The sequence below is a fragment of the Aythya ferina genome, assembly GCF_964211825.1.
Source record: "Aythya ferina genome assembly, chromosome: 14".
NCBI classification, from domain to species: Eukaryota; Metazoa; Chordata; class Aves; order Anseriformes; family Anatidae; genus Aythya; species Aythya ferina.
The window spans coordinates 14,608,819-14,636,390 of record NC_140312.1 but is presented as its reverse complement, the minus strand read 5'-3'; the positions used below and the strand labels follow the sequence as shown (position 1 = coordinate 14,636,390).

Here is a 27,572-nt window from a genome sequence, read left to right as displayed (position 1 = left end):
TTGTATTCTATATTCATTACTGAATTAAAATGACACAAAATTACTTGCTTCATAAGCAGGTCCCTTTGTATCATCTCAAAGTACTTGTATATACTGATTGTATATACCATGACCTAGTAAGTTTTAATGAACAGTCTCAGTTCTGTAGTTCTGAAACTGCTGTTAAAGCTAATAGTATTAATAATTAATAAGTAATTAATATAGAAACCTCATTAGTGGAGGAGTAGATCACATTAGTTCAAATCATCATGCTTTTATTTTTGTATGTTTTGTTATATATACACTGTTGTTTCCACACCTTCTGTATTACAGCAACTAATCATAAATATAAGAGCCTTGTAAAACTGCTTAGGAGATACATACAGAAAATATCAGAGGCATAACAAATGATATTTTTCTTATATCCCATTTCTTTGGCACTCTGACTCATTGATAAGACTGCTTATATATGGGTGTGATTTTAACTGTGCTTTCTGCTGGGAATGCAATTCCATCAGCTTTACCAGCTGGTATTACCCAGTATACATCTATACTCCCAGCTTTTCTCTTTGATTGGCTCAGGAGTGTTAATGCCCTGGTTTGTCAGCAAGAGAGTCTATTTAGGTGACATCCTAGTTTAGTGATTAGGAAAAATCAAAAAGTCACCACAAACAGCCTTGAATATTTTGACCGTAAAGCAACCCAGAGAAAGAAGTGTCACTGGTGTATAGTTGTCATTCCGTGAAGACGGGTCGGGTATCAAGGTTTTGATACCTAACAAGTAATTTTGATATGCATGTCTGCTAAAATGCTGTAAAGTTTGAAAACTAGTTTCTGCTTGGAAGACCTGTTGTAACATAGTGCTGCTCTATCTATACTCACCGTTTATTCTGATTAGGATTTGTACATGTATATTTTTTTTCTGAGAGATTAATTTCAGAGTGAGGATATCATTTATTGTCAGAAGGATTTCCTTCCAAGATAGCAGAGGTGTTGCCTCTGAGTACAGTAATGTGTTGCAAAAAAACAAGCACCAATAAGCTGTAGCTTCTTGGAATTCTGTCTGCTTTTCTGTGAATTTACTGGCAAAATTTCTGTTCCAGCTTCAGAGAGCTGCTTTTGAAGCAAATTTAGAAGTTTACTGCCCAGATACAGTTTTAGAAGTGAGAACTAAGCTTTGGTCCCTCAACACCAGAGTTGAAAAAAGTAATTTATTAAAAATAAATTCCAACCATTTGTTAAATGTAACATTTGTCTTAAGAAAAATGATGTTTGTGTTCTTGGTAAAATTTACATTGTTAACTTAGTGTGTAGCACAGTCAATATGTTACATGTTTTCTGTCCTATGTTTCTGCAAGAGAGCACTTTTTATGTGTTTATATACATATGACATGTTATATACATATGACCCATTTATATATTCACTGTGTAGGTTAAAACAAACATTTTTTTTCTATTGTGTGTTTATTTTTGTTTGTTTGTTTTGGTTGTTTGATTTATTTTATTTTATTTTTTAAGGCAGGCACTATGTTTAAGATAGCTTTAAAGAAAGGCACTAAAAGCTCTGTCTTTAGTAAATGTGTATTTGCAGGGTGTACTGGGTATGTCTTCTGTTCACCTCTTGTTTACTACAAAGTGGAATAGGCCACAGTTAGACAGCTTTCAATCTACAAGAACAGCAGTCAAAATGAGTTTAAATATGGAGATAAAGACAAATGTTTCTTATTTAAATTAAACTGTAAATAGTATTATAACTTTCAATTTATAATCTAGTTTTATTATTCATTTAACAAAATTAAACCAGTTACCAGAGTACCAATGCAATGTTCATAATTTGGAAAGAGACAAATTACAATTGGTGCTGCCAGCTGCAAAATTAAAATCACTTTTGCATTAGTGTGCATTTAAAATATCAGAAACAAGTACCAGGCTCCTCACAAAAAACAGTCTGAGTTTATCTGAGTGTTTCAGCTGCTAAAAAAAAAAAAAAAAAAAAAAAGAAAGAACAGAAGAAAAAAAAAGGAAAAAATATTTTTTAGAATTAATTTAAATTTCTCAATGACTTGGATCTTATTGGCTGGCTTAGCGCTGTGTAAATAAATAACAGTACTAGACATTACAAAGGCAGACTCTGACCTAGAAAAAGGGTTATCCAACCAGGCAAGGTTGCTGGTTTTAATCTCAGCCTAAGAGATGGCTGAATATTGGTGTCTGCAAATGCTTAATTACTGGTTTGCATGTACCTTGATAAAATAAAAAATATTCTTCAAAGGGCATGTATGGTGCTAAACAGACTTAAGGATTTTTCCATGAATGTCTTCAGGATTGGTGAGATTTTCATGGCCTTTTGACAAAACCCATTGTGTTTTGAAAGCTCAATTGCAGCTGTGTTGTTGCTTAAATAGAGGTGGTTAAAAAATCTTATATAAATGACACAAATATGTATTAGTGGATTTCTCAGATATTTGCTATTTATTAATCTTAAACGTATGGCCCTGATAGATTTGTAAGTTTAATGGATGAGGGTTGTTGCAGAATTTTTTTATTGAGCTTGATTTTCGCTGTAAAACAAATTCTAAACAAGAGGAAAGTTTCTGAAGCTCTGTGTGTAACTTCTGTGATAAAGCTTTGTTTTGACAATCCAGAAATGTATTATATTAGACTCATCTGTGATTGTGCGTTTGAGTTTTTAATTTAATTTTTCTGTTCTTGTCTTCAGTAAGTGCAGCTGAAAAGGAACAAAATCAATTAAAGGGTGACTGAGTTCTGGGAATAGAGGAGGTGGCTCTATTTTGTTTTAAAGATGTGAATCAGCAGTTAAGACATGCGTCTTCCCGATACGCGTAGATTTAAAATATACAGCTTAGAAATAAAAGAAGCTACCACACTCTAACTTTATATATATGTACAGGAATAGATTGCTGAATTCAAGCCATTTCTTTTAGACACAGTTGTCAATCTCTACTGTAGTCAGTATGTTTTGTTTTATAGTCCTGGCAATTATTTTTTTTTTTTTTCCTGCTGTTAAGTATTATATCAGGGGACTAACTCCTGTTCATCCCAGCCGTTGGTTTACTTCCTTAAAGTTCCCATATCAGTTTACAGAGCTTTCACCTGCAAGAGAGTGTCCAAACTTTAGTACAATAAATAAATAAGTTATGATTGGGGGGGGGGAAGCATCATATTTTTAATCTTACTCTCTATGCTTTAGATGTTTCTGTGGAATGCTGACTGCATTCTCTTTACCATGGGAATGAGTGCACTGGGATGGTTGGCAGGACAAGCCTTGTTTTGCCAACTTGACTGACCATCTGGAGTAATGGAATCAAGGAATTAGTAAGAAATTAATGAAATTAGCAATGTTGACAGCACAGGAAATTTCAGGATTTTCAGTGGATATCTTATGTACCAGAGTAGGAAGGTTTTTCTGGCCTGCAAGAGCAATCTGAAAACTAGCTAGAAGTAATTGTGATAGACGAATTAGCAGGTAGCAGAAGGGAAGGAAAGACAAGCAGCATGAAGCTGCATAGATCCCTGAAGGTAAGGTTGAAAGATTTTACCTGATGCAGCGGAGCTGAGATTAGGAGTGTGGACAGTAGTGTTTAAGCAAGAAGGTGAAATAGCTGATGTTACTAGTACCTTGTGTTCTGCGAAAGCTAGTACAGTTTTCATGGAATGATTGTCCATTAGAAATAATTGACTTCTCACTCTGTACCAAATAATATTATTGATGATTTATTTGCATGTACACCTCAAAGGTGAACACAATGTTAATGTTCTGGGAAAAGTAGGAAATTGCACAACTGTTTTCGAGCACAGACGTATGAAAAGATTAAGTCATATACAGTCTTCATCCTAGCCATGGACTGTAGAAATTCTGGGATGGATTTATAGCAACAAAATTCAGCAGCAGTAAAAGCACTGTAGAGAATTTAATTTTTAATATTGTTGGGAAATGAGCATAAAGGTTTGTTCTATTTTATTAAAAAAAAAAAAGAAAAAAAAGAAAAAAAGAAAAGGCACCAAACATTCTGAAAAACATCATGCTGCTTGTATGTCATACCATAAAACTTTGTCTTACCACTTTTATCTATGTTTAAGAAAGTCTTAAATGAAATAATTTTGAAATTGCCTTGATTGTCTGGCTTGCAGATTATCTTTAAATCTTATACAGCAGCTGCTATTATGATTTCATTGAGTTACAAAATTGGCCTGTGTTTTTCAGTCTGGTAACCTACTAACTTACATAGTTGCATATGCTTCTGGCTAGAGCATATGAATGTAAAGAAAACAGTAGAACAAGCTAAATGGGCATTTAGAACATCTGTCTTTGTGTTAAAAAGGGAGATTTAAATATAATTACAATGTTTTTGGCCATCAGAAATGCTTGAATTATTAGAAATTATTGATGTTTGCATTTTGTTTCCTTTGTAATGATGTACGTAGTGTTACATATTTACACTATGGCTCTGTGTTGGTAAAGCTTTCTGTTAATGAGAATAAATGTTATTTAAGTAACTATATGAAATAAATATCCTTCTTAGTCATTCCAGAAGTACTGCTGCATGAAAATTATTCAAAGAACAGCCATTGAAATGTTTCTACGATATGAGTACTGAAGTGTAGCTTCAGTCCACATTATTTCTGTTGCTGTTTGGTTTTCCAGTGCATTTGCTTTATTTATTCTTGTGGTGCTGGTATTATTTGAAGTTACTACAGCAACCTGTCACCATTTACTATCATAAAGTATGCTGGGATTTAGTTGCTAGGTGTTGAAGTTTGTTGTCTTACCCATATGACCCTAATATTTTTCAGTTGCTTCTTTTCTTGTATATGTTGCATCCACAGCTAATGTGCACTTGAATAACAGATGTTTTTTTTTTCTTTTTGCTTTAGCCAATATTTTGCAATGCTTATACTAAAGGAAGCCAGGATTATAGTTCATTAAAATTTTATATAAATTATGTGGTTGGCTTTTTTTTTTTTTTAAATGGATGGGGAGTTTGAATAGTTTCTGAGACACTTCCTTCTGTTTCACTTTCATTTGACTTTCTCTGTGCTTCTGGTCCTGATAGAATTGTAGTGTTCGTACCATCTATTTTGTTTGTTCTTTACCCAAGTTTTGAAAGAATATCAGCAAATCAGTTAATTCAAGAAGTATAATTCAGTGCTGCTTCTGTTCCTGGATTCTTTTGTATTTAAATGTGTGTGAAGGTTTTAAAATTGGAAAGCATACATTTTGTTGCATCTCTTCGAATTGATCCAATGTATTCCAAAGTTATATCTGATAATTCTTCTGTGAGTGTTCTCTCATCAGTTGAATGTTTACTTAGATACTTTATATATATATATATATACATATGACCTAGTTTTAATCAGCCTCTCTGTTCTAATTCATGAGATAAATCCTCAACGCAGCTGAAATGACTTGTTGGGATTCTACTTGAAGTTCATCTTGTTTGCTGCAACCTTTTTCATACTACTCAATCACTATATGCAATGCTTGATTAAATGAAATACTTTTTTGAATCCTAAGCATTAGACTATTGTATTTGTAGGTAGTGCTTGGTTCTGAATTTCCTCTGTCTGTCTAGTGAGCATGCAGCCCGCATTCAAAGTGTAATAAGTAGTTCTTGTGCAGAACTTACTGTATTTTCAAGCAGTTCATGTTCTTTGCATATTCTAGTAGGAGAATTAAACAGCATGGGAGAATTTAAATGAATACATAGAGATTTGCAGATTTGATCACAGCTCTCCCCAGTCCTAAATGACACTGAAGTTCTAGCAGTGATAATGGTGATGCTGAGACAGCATGGGTACTTGAATGATCTGAGGCTGCATTTGAGGAGTGAATGTTTATTGCTGGTGTTTGGGGATTAGGAGGGGAGGGGCAAGCTTTTAACCTATGAAGGAGCTAGCAGTTAATTTCTAATAGTTGAGATTGCAGACAAGAAAATTATTAGATATGAAATGGTATTGGTGTATTTCCCTGCTTAACAGCTGCATGGAAATGATGGAGGAAGTTTTTTTAGCACACCAGCTTTACTGACAGCTTTATTTATCTACTTATCATTCAGTCACACTAATATGAATTTGATAGTTTTGTTGCAAGGTGGTATATGTGATCTTTGTTTATGGCTCTTTTCAGTAATCAATCAATCATCTGGTAATTTTAAAATGACAATACAATTTTAAAATGACAATATAATAAGAACAGATATAGCTAGACACATTTTAGAAGTTGGTTTCAACAACAACAAAAAAAACCTTCTTAAAGTCTTTATGCCTTTAAGCAACATAAAAGGTCTATTTAAAGCTTGCAAAGAAATGCTACTTATTTCAAGAAGTGATTATTTAATATTAGTGCAGAAAGGCATTTTCTGGCATATGTTTAACTACTAAAAACACAAGCTGTTTTTCATGTATAATATTCTCTAACTTCTGTCAGTAATTTTTTTCAAAATCAAGACATCAGAAGGAAAAACACAGTTTCAATATTGAATCATTTGAAATTCATTCATTATTACTTCCAGCTTCATATTTAACATCACAGAAAACACTTTTCTAACCCATAACTGTAAAAGTGAACTACTACAGCAGGAAAATCAGCATTTCTTTTTAAAAAAGCATCATTACCCGAGAACACGATACCTTACCTGAAATCTTTGGCTTTACCCGCAGAAAATGTGTCTTCCTAGTCTTACAAAGTAGACAAGCCTGTTACTAGCACTAGTGTCACTCCAAAAGAAGGTATAATAGGTCCTTTATATTGTAATTTTCACTGTTTGTATGCCAGAAGTGTAGTGGGTCTGCTCACGTAGGAATAAATAAAAAAAATAAAAAGGCAGTACAAACTGAACAGCAGCTAACATATGAAACTGAAAGACCTCTAGTGGCCACAACCTGAAGTTAAAGAGGGCTTCCCTTTAAGTGGTACACAAAATGGTCGGGGATGGCAAACTGCAGCTGATACTTTGGTAATGTGTGCCTGTGTTGCCTTTCTGGCGTAACAAAAGTGTAAAGTGAATCTGAGTTAAACTGAGAATCTGGTTAGTAACAAGGGGAAATAAGCTTCTGGTCAGAAGGACAGGGGAGTCACCTCTAGCTATCCTAAACAAGCATGATGAAAAGGTTCAAATCAAGCTAGAAAATTATTTTGTATCATCTCCTTCATAATCTCTTCTTTTAATATAGTGAAGGCAGGTTCAATTTAAAACAAGAATTCAGGCAATTAGAATGCATCAATAAGGAGGATTCTTTTCTGTCTTACAGGTATACTAACAATAGTTAAGCCTGCTACCACTGAGATATGAGGAATATCTTTCTGAGTCTCAGTCAAAGGCAGTGAAAACCTAGGCTTATAGATAATTTTATATTTTGCAACACTTCATCTTAAGGAATTGAGAAAAAAAGTATTTCCTTTTGAGGAAGTTTGGAGTTTTGAGAGATGAAAATAATAGTATTTTATAGAAGCTTTAGAGTTCTGTAGTAGTTACTTAAACATCTGTAAAATATATCCTTTCTTGCACTATTTCTTCCTGTAAAATACCATAGCCTTTGTTTCTAGGATGATTAGAAAGTTTTGATCAAATATATTTTTTCTTCCTATGAATTCATAATGAAAGAATCCTAGGAAATATCACTTGCCTTTTAAGAGTCTTATAGTAATACTGAGTTGTATTTTATATATAAAGTTTTCTGGTTGCAGATTGTGTGCTTCCATGTGCTTTTCATAAATGGTGCAGATTTTTTCTCCAGAGCCTATTGCCAAGGTAGCTTTTGAATTACCCTCTCTGAGTTCTTACTATGTTTTGCATATGGGCTTGTGAAAGTTGTCATTTGATATTATTTTAATATCCTTTAAAAATAATTATTAGGCATTTGGAATAGGTCTGATTTAGAAAGAATAAAGTCCAATATCTAAATTAATCTAGATGTGTGTTATGTTTCAATTGATTTTTTCTCGTTTTCTTTCAGAGTCATTTTGTTGCATGCATGACAGCAATCTTAAACCAGATGAACAACCAGCATTACTCAGTTTACATTGAAACTTTTCAGACAAGTTCAGAGCTAGTGGTGAGTACAAAACAAACACATAGATGATAAATAATTAGAATTATTTTATTAGCTATGAAAAATAAAGTGTTGTTTTGAACTATCTTGCCTGATTCTTCTTAGCATGAAGTCCGTTTATGTACATTTTCTGCCTCTCCATCATTTTATTGCCTCCCTCTTCTAATGGTGTCTTTGTACAATACTAAGATCAGAAATTTGGAAAGATATAAATGTCACTATTGTTGTCCATAGCACTTAGGAAGTAATTTAATAATCAAGCATTAAGTAATGGGATCTTTGTTTCACTCTGTTTTGAGGAGAAACAACAACAAAAAAACATACCACCACCACCAACAAAAAACAGCAGCAAAGCAATCCCTGACTATTCCAACCCTTCATCCACATTTTGCACATCGTGATCTAGTTCCACTGTTGGTCAAGATAATGTGTGCTAAATGCAATTAAATGCAACTTTTTATATCAGTTGTTCCTGGCATAAATTAATGATATTTGGTGTGCATTTCTGTTTCGTACCATTAGTCACTGGTTTCAGGAGACCTTTTTCCCTTAATTTATACTCCTGACATAAGTCCAAAATAAGTCTAGGTATTGGCTAAGGTTTTGTTTACATGATCTATGGGTTCTCCATGGAAGTAATACGTTCAGTTGGCAAGATTTGTCCACTTCCCTTTCTTTGTTATAGTCAGTGTTGTGCCATAACTGAAATTCTAGCAGATCAAATCATGGCTAAATTTTGCAATTCTTCATGTGCCTGAATTTACCTGAAAACATAGGAGTATTTTAAAATAACTTCAGCTTCCAAGCAGTTTACGTACTTCAGGTACTTGGTCCTAGATAATATCTAGAAATTCTAATGAAGACTATCAGGTGTAGTAATACTTCATCTGCTTGAACAGATCTGAAGAGCACATTTAAAAAACAAAACAAAACAAACTCTTTTTTTTTTTCTCCATTTATAAAGGCATCAATTTGTTGTCTTCTTGAGCATAAGCATGTCAGTGAAGATAAAGACTGTTTTTCAAACCATGGTGTTGAAAGCTATTGTTCACTTTTTTCTCTAAGTAATTTGACAAAGTACAAATGTTGCAGAGAACTGCTTGTGAGGTTTTGGTAATACATGTAGATGATGACATTTCATCTTGCTAGCCTCAGATTTTTAGCTGACTTGCTCAGAAATTCAGGGGTAAAACTGCATATATGCACTATACATGAAATAGAGCTTGAATTATGATGTTCATTTTATTTTTGTTCAGTATACCAGAATCTCTAAATAGTTGTTGGAAAAATATATATTTTTTGGAGGATTTTCTGTCTGTGCCTTAAATTTTTTATTTAGAATACTAAAATTAGACTAAATCGACTAAGTAGAAAAGTGTATTGTTTTTCAGATCTGTTAATTTGTTATGCATTATGAGACTGGCTAAATAATATGCAATTCAGCAGCTTTCTTATATATAGTACTAAAACTTTTTATTTCCATTCATTTATGGCATATCTTTTCTTAAGAGCCCAACGTAACAACTTTCTTCATTTTGATTCTGGGGCTGCTCTTTTGCAGGACTTCAGTTCCAACCCTGGGTTTACTGGTATCAGCGGGATTTTTTTCCATTAACTTCACTAGGAGCAGAGTGGAGCCCTCCCTCTTAGTTCTTTAATTGCAGCAGGAACACTTATGTGACTGTGTAACACAAAGTTTATTTACTGTATTTTGCTGTTCTAGGACTTCTTGATGGAAACATTCATAATGTTCAAAGATCTCATTGGAAAAAATGTTTACCCTTCAGACTGGATAGCAATGAGCATGGTGCAGAACAGGTAAAGTGGGGCTGGAAGTTCAGTGCTTGTGTTTTGTGTGCTTCTGAAAAGTGAACTTGTTTTATATCTTCTGAAAAAAAGTGAAGTTTTGCCATTCCAACTAAGATAATACCATTCCAATTTGGTGAATGTCAAGAAGAGGTCAACATCTGAAATAATTTACTGACGATACATTAAATAGCTAGCTGCCTGTGCTCTAAATCCAGTTACAACAAAGGAAAGAATAAGTAACATTGAAGTGGAAGTAGATAGTTGGTTTGTACGGTCGGTGACAGTCAACAGAAGCCAAACCGTAAAAGGCCAGTTAAATCTTAATTGTACCATTTCAGCATGTCCTCAGTGAGTTAACTGTGATGCACGAGCTAGAAAGCAATTTTTTTTTTTTTTTTTTTTTCCTGAGCTGATATGCTTTGTTGGATTGCTGAAAAGATCACAAAGACCAGGTCTTTGAGGGCATCTCTGTATTTGTAGGAGAAGTCTGGGTCCAGGATGCTTTTTGAGGAAGTGTATTGCTATCTTATGTATCATCTGGGGATTCATTGAGATTGATTACTTCAAACATCTACATTACCTATGTAGATCAAGTTGTCATCTAAGCAGAAGCTTGTATAATCAAGTTTATCATACTTGCTGCTATTTACTCTATGAGAAATTGCTGTTAATAAGGTATCTTTGAGAACTCCAATATAATAAAATTAACTAAAGGAAAAATATCTTAAACCGTGCAGATTGTACACTTTAACCTGTGGCTATAATCTGTCTGATTTGGTGTTGTCATAAATGATAGTGGGCTAAGCCAAGCATTGGTTGATCATGAGAATGTTGGTTGATCCTGTGTATTGCCCATTGGAATGGTTTATTGCATATTCATTTAAATTATTATTATATAAGATGATGTGCTGTTTGCTTTTAAGGCATATCGTTATTCCCAAAGCCTCTTAATTGGCCAAAGACAATTCCCAAAGTGAGGCAGAGGCTCACTGATGTGGGAGTGTTCTTATTAGCAACTGAGAATCAACAGAGTACTTTAACAGAGAGGAAACAGAATGTTTTCTTGTTTGTTTGTTTGTTTGTTTTTATTTACTTTTCCTCTTTCCTTCCATTAACAGTAAGTTGGGAAGAATGTTCTTTTTCATGTCGTGCTAGATGGGGCAGAACACTTTGGGAAATAGTAAAATCCTCACTGAGGTCATAATACCTGATATAATAGCTGAGTTATTTTTGTGATCCTTCATGGTCAATTTAATTAACTTTTGTTAATGAGGGTTGCTTACTGCACACTTCTTCCTAGTTGCTGCTGCTTGTAAGTGCACTTTATTCCACTTGTGGTACATAGATGATTGGCTATCAGCTTATTAAAAGCAGTAATTCCTAGGTACATGGCTTTGTGGGGAAATGCTTTTTCTGGTTTAGGTAAAACTGTATAGTCCACTTCATCTCTCAGGTATTCATAATTTTAATTTAGAGGCACATCATTTCTCCCAAGAAATACCCATACCTCATTGTCTTCCTGAACTGCATAGGATCTGAGATTCACTGAGTAAAAGAAATGGTTAGGGCAGTTAGCAATTGAAACATTCACATCCCTTCTGTTCCTCTGGGCTTTGAAATGGTAATTGCTCAGACTGAGTTTGAAAACACTTGATTATATCATAATTAGTGCATTGAATTAGTTTTGGTTAGAGTCCAGTCTGAAGTGGTTTCATAAGCATATCCATTGTTTCTGTGTCCATATGATTTGTTTTTTGAATCTTGTCAACATTATACTTAGGTATTTTAGTCTACTTTAGGTAAACTAAAAATAAAATTCTACAGGACTTTTTCACCAGTGCATCTTAAGGTTGGACCCTATTTGCTGAAAAAGTCCATGTGAGATAAGCATAGGATATTTTCTAACACCAGTAGTTAAGCTTTTTATAAAATATGTTTTCATTACCTGTGTCTGTGATTGTTTTCAGACATAATTCAGAGTCAAGTGATCCCTAGACCGTTTTAAGTCTAATTTGAAGAGTTTAGCACTGACGGTATTTGGCAAAACAGCTGGAAACATTGCTGATTTTCTTTCATTATACATACTAAAAATAGCTGCTTTTTTGCAGATGAACTGCTTGGTAACACCCTCAAGACCTGGTACCTCAAGATCTCATGTAGCTCATATGTTGTAGTGGCACTATTAGTTCAGGAAAATCTAATTATGGCTTCAAATCAGTGCCACCTGCAACCCCAGATATCTCACCATTCGTCAGACTACCAGCAACTGTATGTTGTGTCATTAGGTCCTGGCCAACCTGCAGAATGAGGCAGAAAAAGTTCCAGTTCTTCACCTAGCACAGGGTAACATTTGAAGAAATGGAAAGTAGGGATTTAGGGATTTCAGACGTTTTTTTTTTTTTTTTTTTTTTTTTTTGGTAACATTGGTGAATGGCTTAGTTAAACATGACTTCTGAAAAAGTAAAATAGAAAAAGTAAAATAAAATAAAATTCCACACTATACATATGCATATTTCTCATCAACAGTATCTTTGAATAGAAAAAGTCTTTTCAGAGCAAGTAGCTGGTTATAGTATTGATCTGTGAATTACAAAAAAAAAAGAAAAAAAAAGTTGATTCGTGCTTTATGAGGAGATGGCATTTATAAAGTTGCAAGCACAGCCTTTAACAAGTGCATGCAACAAGTTTAGTAGCTGTTGGACTGCATTTTCTTTTAGACATTATGAATAAAAAAACTTGGGCTGGTATTCACAATTTAAGAACGTTTTTCAAGAATGACAGAATGGTTTGGGAAAGAAGGGATACTGAATGCAGTTGCAGGAAGTATGGGAACATGCCTTTTTTAAACAAGTTTAATTAAATACAGATGGGAGGGATGCTGCAAACTGTATATTGCTGCTGAAAACACAGTCTTCCATCTATCTGTTGGTGGAAATGGAAACTTTTATTTTCACATTTTAGAAATATTTGCTACTGTTACTGGTATTGATGTCAGTGGATATTGTGACTATGCACAAGTGCTAGTGGAACTGACTCTACACAAGGTAAACAAATCCAGTTAATAAGACTGTGCTTTATTCTTTACTCCAGCTGGTGCTGGAGTTCAGTCTGAGACTTGGTTCTGTCTCTGACAATTGTGATGGGATTTTTAAATAGTGAATATCAAATTACATATCAAAATAGGAAAAAAAAAAAAAATCCTTAATATTACTTTCTTGATTATTAATAGGAAGTGATTCTATTCTCAGAGGAAAACTCTGATTTATTCTATACAGATATGTTTCAACAGTTGGCATAAAACATTGCCTGTCTCATTGTTTGTCTTGCAGAGAATAAAAAGGGGTGTTTATTTATTTATTCCTAGGAGGAAAAAAATGCAAACACTTCAAGCTAGTTTTTGCTCTTGTTTTCAGGCATGCATTAGGAGTTAAGATTGGTTTATGTAACTAAATATGGATGACAGCGTTGCAGTTTATCCTGAGCAAATAAGACAGAATTTGAAAGGCTGATCTATTGTGTACAAGTTTTTTTTTCTTCTTTCTTTTGGTCTCATTTTCCTTGGGAAACATTTGGCTGGCCTAAGCAGGCTTGACAGAAATGCATCTGTCTTTATCAAGTGCTTGAATTTTCAGGGGGTCAGGCAGAAGGCATTTTCACACATGCTTATGGCATATAGCATAACTTTGTAAATTAAGTACATGAAAAAGTATTCTAAGCAACAAGCGTAAATGTCTAATGAAAATATCCCTTAGTGTATGAATGCACAAGAAGGTATATGAAACATAACAGCTTCAGATGGCTTGTACTGTTCAGTCATCATTTTAATCATTAGTGATAAGATGTGCACTTAGAGGGTTTGTTTCTGCTGTGAGACTAAAAATGTGCTGAAATGAAATTTCCCTCTGTGTGTGTGTATATATAATGCGTATGTAATGGTCCTTTCAGAGGTAGAACATTTTATTTATTAATTTATTGTTCTTCTACATTGGATATTTGGTGCACAGTGTCCCCAGATTGATGGATTTGTATTTCCTTTCCATTAAATCTAGGGAACTCTGTTTCCTACTTGTCTTTCCAAGTTCTCACAAAAGTCAGTACTTTAATAGAACAAATGGAATAAGATTTGCCTAGGGAAATGGAATAAGGCAGATAAAGAGAAGAGGCAGTTGTTTCATTGTGGATTGTAAGCTTACTTCCATGGAGAGTTACAATTCCAGCTGCAGCTGATATGTCTGACTGAGCCATTCAGTGCTTTGCTGTCTTATAAACAGAACATCTCTTACAACCATGTGTGATTAAATCTGGTTCAGCCTGATGTAACCCTACATTTCAATCAATCGCATCTTCCTAATACTTAGTACTACAGTATGTTTACTCACACTAACTGTATGTTGCCCGTTGTTAGCCATGTTATGGAATTGTCTGCTTACTGAGCACCTAAACAATTATGCGGTGACTGCAGCAGATCATCCAAGGCCATCTTGACTGCAGCAAGACAGGCTATTGCATATCATGGTCACAGTACACATTAGGTGTGTATTACGTTTGATGGTAGTCATTTAGTCTTTCATCTAAAATGTAGAGAGAAAACATGCTGTGAGTCATCCTTTTCCCCTCCCACTGCAAAGTGGCTCATCTTTCTTGGGGCTGATTCCTAGGATGCTCATGCTCGTAGAGTACAAGTTCTTCAATTACAAGTGAAAATCTCAGTGAGGAGAACAACCCAACTCAGAAGAACTTGTTAATGTGGTGTTTTCAGAAATTCGGCAAGATATAAACTGTTGTATGTGTACTGAAAACACCTGTTGTATGGGTACTGAAAAATTCAGTACCCATAATTTTCATCAGGTGTAGAAGCTATACCGCAATCTTTCCATGCTCTCTTTTCTGACAAGTAACTTCAATCAATGCTTCATATCTGAAGATATTTCTAGGAAATTAAAAATGAGACAACTGCATATATGTAACATTATTTTGAACAGCTATCTTGTATTTTTGAAAGCTACATCACAAAATAACCCTGTTGGTGTACTATGAATTTAATGCATAATGATCTTTTTAAGACCTAATCTTTTGGTTCGGTGCAACTACCACTGTATTGATACAGTTTCAGTTGTGAAGTAGTAAACTCAAGTAAGTAACACTTAGACAAAAGGGAAATGCATATTTGTCTGTAATTACAGTTTGTATTCTTATCTTCAGAAAAAGTCAGGCTTCCTTGGAAGTTAAAAAAAAAATAAAAAATACACAATCTATATTGAATGTGTTTACTTGCTAAGTATTTTCAATAAGAATGTCTGGAAAAAATAGAAAGTACATATACTGTTATAAAATAATACAAGTAGAGAGAATTTATTTCAAATACAGAAAATTTATTAAATGGGGAAAAGAAAAAGCAAAGCCCAAATACTTCTTTTTTTTTTTTTAACCTTTAAAATGTTTTGTTGAGATCATAAATAAAATACAGAGCCTGAATGCAGAGCTTTAAAAACCAACTAAATGACAACAACAAGAAAAAAAAAAAAAAGCCCACTTAGTATTATGCACTGGCTATCCACAGCGTTATCCATTACTTTAATGTAATAGTGCAATTTTAATCATTTGACGTTTGAATAATAGGAGTATTTCTTTCTGTAAATTTATTTATCAAACTATCACCTTTGCACAAGTATTAGATATATAAAAATGAGGACTAAATGATATATAGAAATATTGCAGTAAGGGTAAATCAGTGTTAGCAGAGGGGAAACAAATATGACAGTATTTATTAGTGTATGGCATTCTGAAGCAACTATGTTAAGTCACGTATGGTTCTGACTTTGTATCTTTTATTCCCAGTCTTGATCTAGCACCAAAGACGTGTGATTTTTATTTTATTTTATTTTTAATCAAGATATTACTACTCTGAAAACAATTAGCTGAAGTACATGAAAAAGGAGAGCAAACTCAAGTTAAAAGATACTCATAGTATAAAGAAAATTACTGAGAATGCTTTTCCAAATATGTTACTTGTATCAGGAAGTATTATGCCAGCTTTTTATCCACTTGGTTCTCCAGCTTTGATGTTTCTTGAAAGCATGCTAAAGATCACATTTTCAAAAGAGATTTGCATGTACCTAATATACAGTTTCAAAAAATTAATTTGTATCCAAAATGGGAGATAAGCAGTTTTTAAAACATGCTGTAAGTAGATGCTGAATTAAGAGCTGCGTATAAACAGATTGCTAGCAAAATAGACATCTCTAATGGAAACTGTCATGTTTTGCATTTGATTGTACAGCAGCAAAACAATTGCTCATTCTTGTCTTTGTCTAGGTGTTGCTTTTGTACTACTGTCAAAATACCTCTGATATTTTGTAGCATGTAGTGGTTTTGTATGCTTGGCATAGCTATTCAAGGTAAATTTTTCAAATAATAAGCACTCTACTAATAAAGAAATTGAATTGTACAAAACAAGTTTTAACTGAGACAGGAGAAGCTGGGTAATAGTTACTTCTAAGCAGTTGTTTTCTGACCATGCTGTTTGCATAGAGTCTTGTCATACATTGACATAAGCGTTTAGGAAAATTCTAATAAAAAACCAATTTTCATTCGGTCTGAATGGTACAAAAATTCTGCTTCAGTCTGTAGTAATACTGAATTGAAACAAAGGAAGAAATATGATTAAATTATACTACTTTCTTTGCACCAGTGGTCATATTTTTCCAGTTACCATGGAAGTGAATTGCTTCTTAAGTGTTGACATTATGATGCTCTTAATAACAAGATTTCACATGGCTGCAAGGTTTTTAAGTAGTATTTCTTTTTTACATTGCCCTTCATTTCTAAATTAATGATAGTTTGCCAGTTTGTTAGCAGATTATTTCTGTGGTTAACTTGTAAAGATTTTTTGTTATCTAGCCATTATCTTCACCTGTTTTCTCAGTCTTTCCCCTGCTGTTTTGGTCACTGAAATAGTAAATGTATGTTTCTGATTTCGCCTGTCACATTGATTGATTGCCTGGTCTCTCTGTGTACTTAATATCTTCAGGTGTAGTTTATAATTCCTGGTCATTGTTTCAGCCATTGATAATGATCAGCATTTGTGATTGTGTCTGACCTGCTTTGCAAGTCTCCTTAATTTCACATGCCGTCTTGTAGCTCTACATGTAAGAAAGAAGAGGAAAGATGACAGAGGCCCACAAGAGAATTGACTTTAGTAGCTGCTTCTCCTTTGTGCCTGCTTCATGTTAAAAAAAGGTGTCCTCTGCAAAGGCATGAGGATGCTCCTATCAAGTCAACATAAATGATATGGAAGCATTATTTTGGCTCTGTTTTCCCTACTCTAGTCTTCATTTAACTGGCATAACTAGCAAGACCATGCCTGTCACAGCTCAGTATAGACCTTCAAAATAATAGTTGATGCATCTCCTAGGCTTTGAAAGAACTCTCATATTCTTTCATGATCAAGTAGAGGGCTCACTAATGAAAGTGCTGATTGATTGGCCTTTGGGGATTACAAACACAAACTTGCCAAACTAAAGTTAATGCAGCTCCTCCTGTCTTTAATTGTGGGCCATGTTCTCTGAAGGAAAAGCGCATAGGTCATTTGGGAAGAAGAATTGAATTTTAAAGCGTTTTTGTGTCTTCATTGTTTTTCAGATATGGTATTAAAAATGCAAATTTTTAAAGGTTTCTTGGAGTAAGACTTTTCACAACACAGGAAATAATGTTCTTTTCAAGCTTTTTTTTTTTTTTTTTTTTTCCAATTATCCAGTAAAAGTCCATATTCGATTACATCTTTGCAGATATTGCAGTGTAGTCATACCTTCATACCTTTAGAAGACGTAGTGAACATGGGTTTGGGTTCACAGATAACTAGATGACTGAATTCAGTCTTCACCTCAGTATCTGGATTACTTATATCAAAGTTGAAACCGTGAACTTCCAAATTTTATGCTGTATTGTGTGAACTTGAGAAGACTCTCAAGTCACTCTCACTGCTCTTAGACTATTGATTTAGGAAGGATTCATGTATGAGAGTCAGAGGGATGGTGCACTCATGGTTTTGGTCTTTCATAAAATTTTGTGGGCCCAGAATTTTATTTCTTTTATTTAGTTTGGCTACTCAGAAAATTGTATGTGCAGAGCTAAGTGAAGAACATTGTTTGAACTGTGAGCAGAAGAGGAGTGCTGAGTCTACTGAGTGCTCAGCCTTTTTGCAACACCAAGCTCGTTTATTTACATGGCTATTCATGGTTTTAAATACAAAGGGATATTAGACTACTGTTTGTAATTATCTTGGCCACAGTGTTCTGAAACTAGATGCAGAGAAAGATGTCTTTGGCAAAGCCACAGAAGAACAGCAATGCCTATTTAAGTTGATAGATTGCAGTGGAGAGCCATTACTTAAAAATAATTTCTTAATGCAGTTTCCTTTGGCTTTAGCTTCATGCATAAAGTCTGCTAAAGTTCACTTTTTTATTATTATTATTTTTTAACTGTAATCATCTCTTTGATTTATGCTATAAGGAGCTGGTGCACTAGTTCTAACTTGTTTGCTATAAATAACTTGGAGTTCCAGATCTATTTTTTAGGTTTATCCCCTATTTGCACTTCAAAAGCAGAGACAATGTGCAGACCTATGTTACTATTAAATAATCACTTCTAAGGAATAACCTAGGAACCCTACTTTGATTAGCATCATGACTACATGACTGCTTATGACTACATCTTTTCTCTATTTCACTCCCTCTATTTAAATTTGTCTGGAAAAAAATTGGAAATAAAATCTTTGTCTTAACATGACATACTTTTTCAGCTTTTTTGGTCTTAGATTGTTAGTATATTTTACAGTGCTATTTGAGCCATATTTAGAATATACATCCAGTGGTGTAGGATTCTATTCTTTGGGCTTTAATATGAAGACTTCTTATAGTGCTTGTCAGAATTTGAAATCAATTTATCTGCCAGTAAAATAAATAAAAGTAGAAGCAGTAGGACACTGAGAAGGGTACAGGACATAGCAGCAGCTGAACCATGATGATCCTTTTGCTCTTCTAAGCCAAAGCCTTGCCTTTGTATATTTAAATTAAGAGCAGAGACTTTGGCCTTGAAGATCGTCCATAAATCTCCAGGCCTAAGAGGCTGGTAAACTAGAATAACAAATGCTTATAAACTCAGAAATTATAATTGAAATGACTGTGGGTAAAGGAATTTTAATTATTTTAGATCAAAATTGCTTCAATCAATGAGAAAATAAATTCCATATTACTCAGGTAACCGTAGAGATCTCTCATAATTGAACACTTGAAATAATATATTTATAGCCCCTTGTAGTGATTAAAGTTAGTGGCAAATGTGAACAAGAGAAGTTTAATAACAAAAAACATCTAATTGAATTACATGTATGAGAAACCAAAATCCTGTCCTTTAATCAGTCTAAAGTTGGAAAGCAGAACTGAGCAGATCTCTCCACATTCCAAGGAAGGATCTACTATGGAAGGAATGGGATGGGGAGCAGATTGTGGCCCTCACAATCCACGAGGAAACTGTTGGCAACCTGCTACAGCACTTAGATGTACACAAGTCGATGGGGCCGGATGGGATCCACCCGAGGGTGTTGAGAGAACTGTTGGAAGAACTGGCCAAGACACTTTCCATAATTTATCAGCAGTCCTGGCTATCAGAGGAGGTCCCAGTCAACTGGTGGCTAGCAAACGTGATGCCCATCTACAAGAAGGGCTGGAAGGTAGACCTGGGAAACTATAGGCCTGTTAGTTTGACCTCAGTGACAGGAAAGCTCATGGAGCAGGTCATCTTGAGTGTTATCACGTGGCACTTGCAGGCAAGCAGGTGGTCAGGCCCAGTCAGCATGGGTTTATGAAAGGCAGGTCCTGCTTGACAAACCTGATCTTCTAGGACAAAGTGACGTGCATGGTGGATGAGGGAAATGCTGTGGATGTGGTCTACCTTGACTTCAGTAAGGCTTTTGACACTGTTTCCCACAGCAGTCTCCTCAAGAAACCGGATGCTCTTGGCTTAGACTGGTGTACGCTTCGTTGGGTTAGAAACTAGCTCGGTAACCAGGCCCAAAGAGTCGTGGTGAATGGAGTTAAATCCAGTTGGAGGCTGGTCACTAGTGGAGTCCCCCAGGGCTCAATACTAGGGCCAGTTTTCTTTAACATCTTTATTGATGATCTGGATGAGGGGATCGAGTGCACCCTCAGTAAGTTTGCAGATGACACCAAGTTAGGTGCGTGTGTCGATCTGCTCGAGGGCAGGAAGGCTCTGCAGGAGGATCTGGATAGGCTGCACCGATGGGCTGAGGTCAACTGCATGAAGTTCAACAAGGCCAAGTGCCGGGTCCTGCACCTGGGGCACAACAACCCCAGCAGCACTACAGGCTGGGAGATGAGTGATTGGAAAGCTGCCTGGCAGAGAAGGACCTGGGAGTATTGGTTGGTAGTCAGCTGAATATGAGCCGGCAGTGTGCTCAGGTGGCCAAGAAGGCCAACAGCATCCTGGCTTGCAAAAGAAACAGTGTGGCCAGCAGGGCTAGGGGAGTGATTGTCCCCCTGTACTCAGCTCTGGTGAGGCCGCACCTCGAGTACTGTGTTCAGTTTTGGGCCCCTCGCTACAAGAAGGACATCGAGGTGCTTGAGCGAGTCCAGAGGAGGGCGACGAAGCTGGTGAGGGGCCTGGAGAACAAGTCCTACGAGGAGCGGCTGAGGGAGCTGGGCTTGTTCAGCCTAGAGAAGAGGAGGCTCAGGGGCGACCTTATCGCTCTCTACAGGTACCTTAAAGGAGGCTGTAGCGAGGTGGGGGTTGGTCTGTTCTCCCACGTGCCTGGTGACAGGACAAGGGGGAATGGGCTAAAGTTGCACCAGGGGAGGTTTAGGTTGGATACTAGGAAGAACTTCTTTACCGAAAGGGTTGTTAGGCATTGTAATAGGCTGCCCAGGGAAGTGGTGGAGTCACCATCCCTGGAGGTCTTTAAAAGACATTTAGATGTAGAGCTTAGGGATATGGTTTAGTGGAGGACTTGTTAGTGTTAGGTCAGAGGTTGGACTAGGTGATCTTGGAGGTCCCTTCCAACCTAGATGATTCTGTGATTCTGTAAGTTATGTTGCACTGTGACAAGATAATTACTTTCAGTCATTTTTCAAGATAATTTATTCTGAAGTTGGATAGTATGTGCTACATTTTCCTGAGCTGTTCCAGGGTCCAGTCTTTTTATGATCTTTTTCTATCTGTATCTTCTCTGTTATGTCAGTTATAATATGTGACTAACATTATGAATAATCATGTAATGAGAATGATTTCTCCAATCAAATGAGTTATCTTTCTCCTCTTGGAGCAATGTTTAGTTCTTTAAAGAGGAATATTTTTTTTCAATATTCATTAAAATTATACTTTGCATTTTCATCAAAATCTCAGTGTTTATGTGAAGTGAACCTGTTTCACTTCACACTTGTGGCTAGTCAATAAATATGCCCTTCTTCTGAAGGGGGAAACTGAAGCATATATGTATTAAGTCGCTGAGGTAGGTACAGCATGGCATTGGCAGGAGCCAGGAATAGAATTCAAACCTACTGCCTTACAATGACAGAAATAGACTCATCCTCCAGGCAAAATACAAAAGCATGAAAATATTTGGAACTTGACAGCATGGAAGTATTGCATGCTTTTTGAAAATGTGTCATTCTAGTATATCAGATAAAAGATATCTGTGAGAAAGAAAGAGATATTCACACAAAATAGCATACATAGGATTATATTGTATAGAACTCTATCAATATTTTTAATATGCTCAGTAATTTTTTCTGGACATTAAATACATTCTTATACTTTTTGTAAAGTGTCCTTGGGGCTTTTTATGTATGGCAAACATTAAACCGCAAGCTCTTCACAAAAATTTTAAAATATGGTACACACAAAATACATCCATATTATGAAGCAGACTCACACCAGTATAGTTCATGCACATTTGGGTCATTATGATTATTTCTACTCTATTTTGCACTGTATTTCTGTGCTAAAAGGCAAAGTACTTCAAAGTCTTTTTTTTTTTAATTGTAAGGCATATTATCAGCACCATACTAGGTTCTGCCCAAACAGGATATTTAGGTGGTGGGTTAAGATGTGAAAAAAACAGAAGATGGGAAAGGGAAAAATAATCACAAAGACTGAGGACACTCCCTTCTACCCCAACAGAAAACTTTGAGTGAAGGGAAAACTGTGAGCAGTTGCAGCTTAAGGACTTGATTATGTGAGTTGGCAATAATTTACTTTGTAAATCAAAGGAGAAGCTAGAGCAATATAGTTCTAGAGAAAAGATGTGACACTAAAAGGGCCTTGACCCAAATTTTCTACTTGGAATAGTACCTCTACTGTTCTGTTTATGCTGGAAGACCAGGATACTATGTCTGTGTTCTGTCTAACCATGTATTTATTTTTTTGTTGTGTGTGTGGACCATTTTTTTTTAGAATTCCTTTTTAAGCAAAATCTTAAACTCTTTTTATCAAGTATCAGGCAGTTCTGTAGAGATAAAGGTACCCATGAGAGTAAAGCATTAGCAAAGAATATGTTGAGTTTGTTGTGGGTAGTGGGGGGCAGCGTGCTGAGGAAATCTCATCTCCCAGAATAAGACTAAGCCACAGAAGAGGCCAAAAGCGAAGTACGATAGCCTATTCAGACCAACATAAGCTGAAATTGTGGTGGATAGACAGGGCAGTTCCATGAGCATGTAGAGGTTGTTTATAGAGAGTGGTGATAGCCTGGAAGAACAGTGTTGAGCAAAATGAGGTCTCTTGAACTTGAAGTGATTTGAAGACACTCAGCATTTCACAGATCAGACCCTTAATTCAACTGGCAAAATTAGCTGAACTAGCGCTAGTGAAGATTAGATCAAATTGCTTCCTAGACCATTGGACACAAGTTCATCCAAAAGCGTGCGATAATGAGGCAGAGAAACACAGCACCCTTAGAAATGCAGTACCTTCCAGTGGCACACTTACTGTAGTAGTTCAAATTATACTGTCTATCTGATCACATGAAATAAGAAAGAAATCAAAGGAAATAGGAAGACACAGCACTGTGTACAAACTATTTCATTTCCTTGATCACATCAATGTTACAGAGTAATGTTAGATGGATAGACAGAAGGCTTTAGCCCTTACAGTTTATTTATTTTTTTTTATTTTTTTATTTTTTAGTGATAAGACCTACATCCATTTCACCTGGTATTTTTTTTCTGACAGTGGCTTGTTAAAGATTCCTAGGAACAGTATAACAGAGCTGGGAGTAAAGTAACACTGATTTCTGTGTTCTCCCAGCCTCCAGTGACTGATGACATTTAGTAGTCCTCCTCTGATTTTTGTCTTTGATGCATCTAATAGCTGATATAAAATACAGGTATTCACAGCATCCTGTAGAAATGATTTTCACAGCTTATTTCTTATTTTAAATATACACCATGATTTTGCTCAGTGTTGTGCGCTTCTTGCATGAAAAACAGCAAACAGTAGGTCTCTGTTGTTTCTGTGGTACTTCAAATTTTATAGGTTCTACCATAACCCTCTGTAGTCATATTGTGTCCCTTGACTGAAGAAACCAAGTATTAGCCACAGTCCATTTAATGTAATCATGTAATCATTTTTGTCACATTTGTTTGCTTTTCTACTCTCTCTCTCTCTGGTATTTCTTTATCCTTTTGATGAGAGCCTAGAACAGCACACAGTATCCAACACTAGGATGCAACTTTCCTTTGACAGTAACATATGGATACCCTGTGTTCTCTTAACATTTGCTACTAATTCAAATTAATTTATTGTTTTTTTTATTTTTTTTTTTTTTGTGTGTTTGTTTGTTTTTTTTTTTCCTGATGCCATTAAACAGTTATTTTTATTTTTGTTTGTTTGTTTGTTTGTTTTGTTTTGTTTTGGTGGACCTGCTTTTTACAACTATTAGATCTTTTTCCCGATTGGTAATAGCTAGTTGATAGTGACTGTGCTTGAGTAGGATTGTTTTTCCCTTGTGTTCAGGACTTTCAGGCTGCAGTACATTTGTCCCCACAGTGTTTGCAACAAAAATATTTCAACTTAAAACTAATAATTTTAGCTTTGAAGTAGAGGGAATAGGATGATTTGTTTTTCAAATTCTAAATTGAATGAAACTATTTATTACACTTTATAAATTTACTGCAATACATTTGATCTTTATTTTACAAATACATTGTGCTGGAAAGTTAAACAAAGAAATCTGCTGTACAAATGTCATTTAATCTTGCTGCTTTAATAATAAGTACAAATAGTTGTTGCTTTTCAAGCTAGAGGCATCACATTTACACTCTTCTACTTGGAGAATACTATGTATCAACTCAGCTTTGAATGTGGTTTTATAATCCACCTGAGGAGGAAGATGGACAGAGGTGTCATCTTCATCTCCAGTCACCTATGAGAAAACTAAAAAGTTTTCTTTTAATTGGGGAAATGCAGTGGCAGCTCCTAACTAATGAGTGCAGGAGCTCTTTCAGCTGTCAAACCTATGAGGATAATGCAATAACATCTTGTAAATGAACTGCTCTTTCACACAGAAGGTAAAATTGTGTCTGAAAACACAATATATTTTTTCAAGAATATAATGTTTTATGCAGCAGAGGAAAGAAAAGATGTCTGAATTTTTCAGGAAAAATCAATAAACTTTTTGACAGCTATGCTTAAAATTGGTGATGCATAAGTAACATGTCACATACAGAATGAACCTGTTGTGTTCATGTATGTGTGAACCTGGATTCTTTAGTGTCTTCAGTGTTTAAAAGTGTTTTCATCAATCAGAATTCTACACAAGATTAGAGTAGAATTCCAAAGAATATATTTATTGATCTGTGTCTTTTTTCTTTTTTTCTTTTTTTTTTTTTTTTCTTCAGGGTGTTCTTGAGAGCCATCAACAAATTTGCAGAGACGATGAACCAAAAATTTCTGGAGAATATGAATTTTGAAGTCCAAGTAAGTATTAAGGTTTTTAGCTGAGTAGAAGTAGCACATATATTCTAGTCTGTCATTCTGGTCTCTCAGAGCCCTTCTGATATTTTGTTGGTAGTAAAAATACTATTAATTTGAGTTCTGTGGGATCAGACTATCTTTGATATGATGTGAAAATTTGACTTCAGTTGTTCATGATAAGGGACAAAACTGAGGAATTTTGCACTGTAATTCACTTAAAATAGGCAAGCAGACAACCCCTTCCCTTTTCCCCCCCTTTATCCCCCTTTTGTTTTGGGGGGGGAAAGTGTGTTCAGAAAGGCAGCCTTTGAGATGTAATGCATATAACTTTTACAATATCACATATATGTACATAGGGTAGAATGAGTTGAAATTTGTTTGATGCTTAGATTATTTGCCAGTTAGAATTTATTTTTAATTTTTATCTTGCCTGATATTTCTTTCTTTATTTTTCTCCTTCACTTTTTACTTGCTTGTTTTTTGAGCATTTGCTTTCAAAAATAATTTAAATATGGGCTTTTGTTAGTGTGCTTACTGTCATTCTTTTTAACATATCTACTTTGCCATGCACGACAAAACAAATAAAATGTATTTGGTGGACATAAATATGGCTACCAGAACCATGCTAGCTACTGTAAAGATTGTGTATATGTAAAAATTTTACCAAGGCACTCAATACCTGTTTCAAATTTTAAAGAAACAGTCTAACCTTGGAACTTTTATTTAAGATAAACTTCCTGTGGTGTTTCTGCACTTTCCAGAATGTTATCAAACATAACCAGGGACATAGGAGTTAAACACTGAACCTTGTAGTTCAAGGGAATATATTAATGGTTGTGCTTTTACTCATGGCTTGTCAAATATCTGAAGGCTTTGAGTAACCTGAACAACATTATGGTAAATGAATAATGCTATTAAAGAATTGTAGTTTTCACAAGAGACTTAAAAGTGGAAGTCAAGCAGATATTTATTTTTTCTTCATGAATAAAAGTTCTGAAGACACCCTATCTATAACAGCACCCTAAATACACCTTCTTTAAAAAGCTGCTGTTGGACTGAAAATGCCAGAACAATGCAAAATATATTGTCTAATCTTTTCTTAATTAAAAATCTAAATTTGGACACCCACAGTTATCTGTACTTATTCAGATCATAGCTCAAAATTTAATGTCTTAAATATTGCTATTGTTTTTCATGTTTACATGGTTTGAAAAAATCTATACATAGATAAGAGTTTTGCTACTACTCAGACTGTGTAGACTTGAGTACAGAAAAGCACTTAAAGCAAAAAAAAAATTAAAAAAAAAATATATATACATATATATTTGAATTGAGAAACCTGAGAGATCCTTTAGTCGATCTTCTTCATTTTCTGAGGATCAATTTTGTCTTGAGCTATATAGTTCAAGAAAACTTTTAATCATTACTAGGAAATGAGAACAAAAAAACAGATATAATTTGTTTAATGAAGTTCATAAGCAAGCATGAGCATTAACTCCAGGTAAATGGGTTCCTTCCATTGTTTATTAAATAGTTTCCTTCACAGTTTCTCTCTAAGGCTGTTACTATTTTTAGATTTAATATTTGCCTTTCAACTGTTGTTTTCAAGTATTTTTAGTTCAAAACAAACAAGCTATCCTTCTTTGTGTAGCTGCTGTGGTACTTGCATATTTTTATTTTACCTGTTAAGGTACCAAGAGTCTAGTATAATGTAGGTTTTGTTTTAACTGCTGTTTTGCAAAAGAAAATTCTAAATCAAGCTTAATTTCATTTTTATTTAACCATTATCTCATTGATGGGTTTTCTGGATACAGAACAGTGATGAGAAAATCAAGTCAAAGTTTGAGATGCTTTTCCTGCATAGGAGAGCAAGTCTTTAGGATGTCTTTAAGGTGTCTGTATTCAAAAGAAATTTAGGGTTTTTAAATAAATACTTACTTTAATGAAAATAAACAATACATTTACATTTCATACGGAATGTATTTATTGCCAAAAGTCTGCAGATAGAAACAAATGCCAGCATATTGCTTTTTAGTATTCAGTTCAAACTCTTGCGTTATAAATATTACAATGCAGTGAAAGTATCAGTAGGCAAAAATTGGCAGTTGATGGAAGCTTGGTATCAGAAAGATAGATTCAAAACTTCTAACCAGTTTGGAATTTCTCTATATAGAACAATATATATACTATACTATATATATAATATAATTATATACTATAATATATATTGAGCAATATATACTATATTCTATAGGAATAGTGTATGTCAGCATGGTGAAAATGTTGGAGTTGCATACTGGCAAAGTTGAAAAATTATGTTAAATTATATTACAAAGAATGAATTCTTTGTAAATGAGCAAATGATTTATACTGTTTTAGGATCATGTTTTCTTATGCATGGTTATTAACAAATAGTTATTAACAAACAATTATAGAAAAACCCTAATTAAAAGTAATTAAAAGAAAGCCATTTAAAGCACAGTGAAGTAGATCTGAGCATTTCTCACTTGGCAGAGTGGTTACGTGACTGTGTAGCAGACAACCCAGCCAAACAAAACAAGTAGACTGTGAAGTAATTGAGCAAATAAAAAATAATACATCTAGAGCAAAAGCAATGCAGAATTTTGTGCTAGTCTGTTGAAGGTTGTTAAATGGAGGATAAAAGGTTCCTGGCCTTTTTCCTGCTTCCAAAGCAGAATTGCTTTTTTACTCACAATGTGATTCAG

General features: G+C 34.8%; 2 protein-coding genes across 3 annotated transcripts in view; one reads left to right on the top strand and one right to left on the bottom strand.

The window, feature by feature from the left end:
- The window catches only part of INSYN2B (inhibitory synaptic factor family member 2B), a 42,072-nt gene extending 35,232 nt beyond the window's left edge, over positions 1-6,840 (bottom strand). For both annotated transcript variants that reach the window (XR_014697878.1, XM_084535550.1), the window contains exon 1: positions 6,636-6,840. The gene's annotated coding sequence lies outside the window, so the exon portion shown is untranslated. The remainder of the gene's footprint in view (positions 1-6,635) is intronic.
- The window catches only part of DOCK2 (dedicator of cytokinesis 2), a 192,208-nt gene that overhangs the window by 112,963 nt on the left and 51,673 nt on the right, over positions 1-27,572 (top strand). The window contains exons 28-30 of the mRNA XM_084535549.1: positions 7,957-8,055; positions 9,776-9,870; positions 24,771-24,849. Of these exons, the coding sequence (XP_084391675.1) occupies positions 7,957-8,055; positions 9,776-9,870; positions 24,771-24,849 (273 nt within the window). The remainder of the gene's footprint in view (positions 1-7,956; positions 8,056-9,775; positions 9,871-24,770; positions 24,850-27,572) is intronic.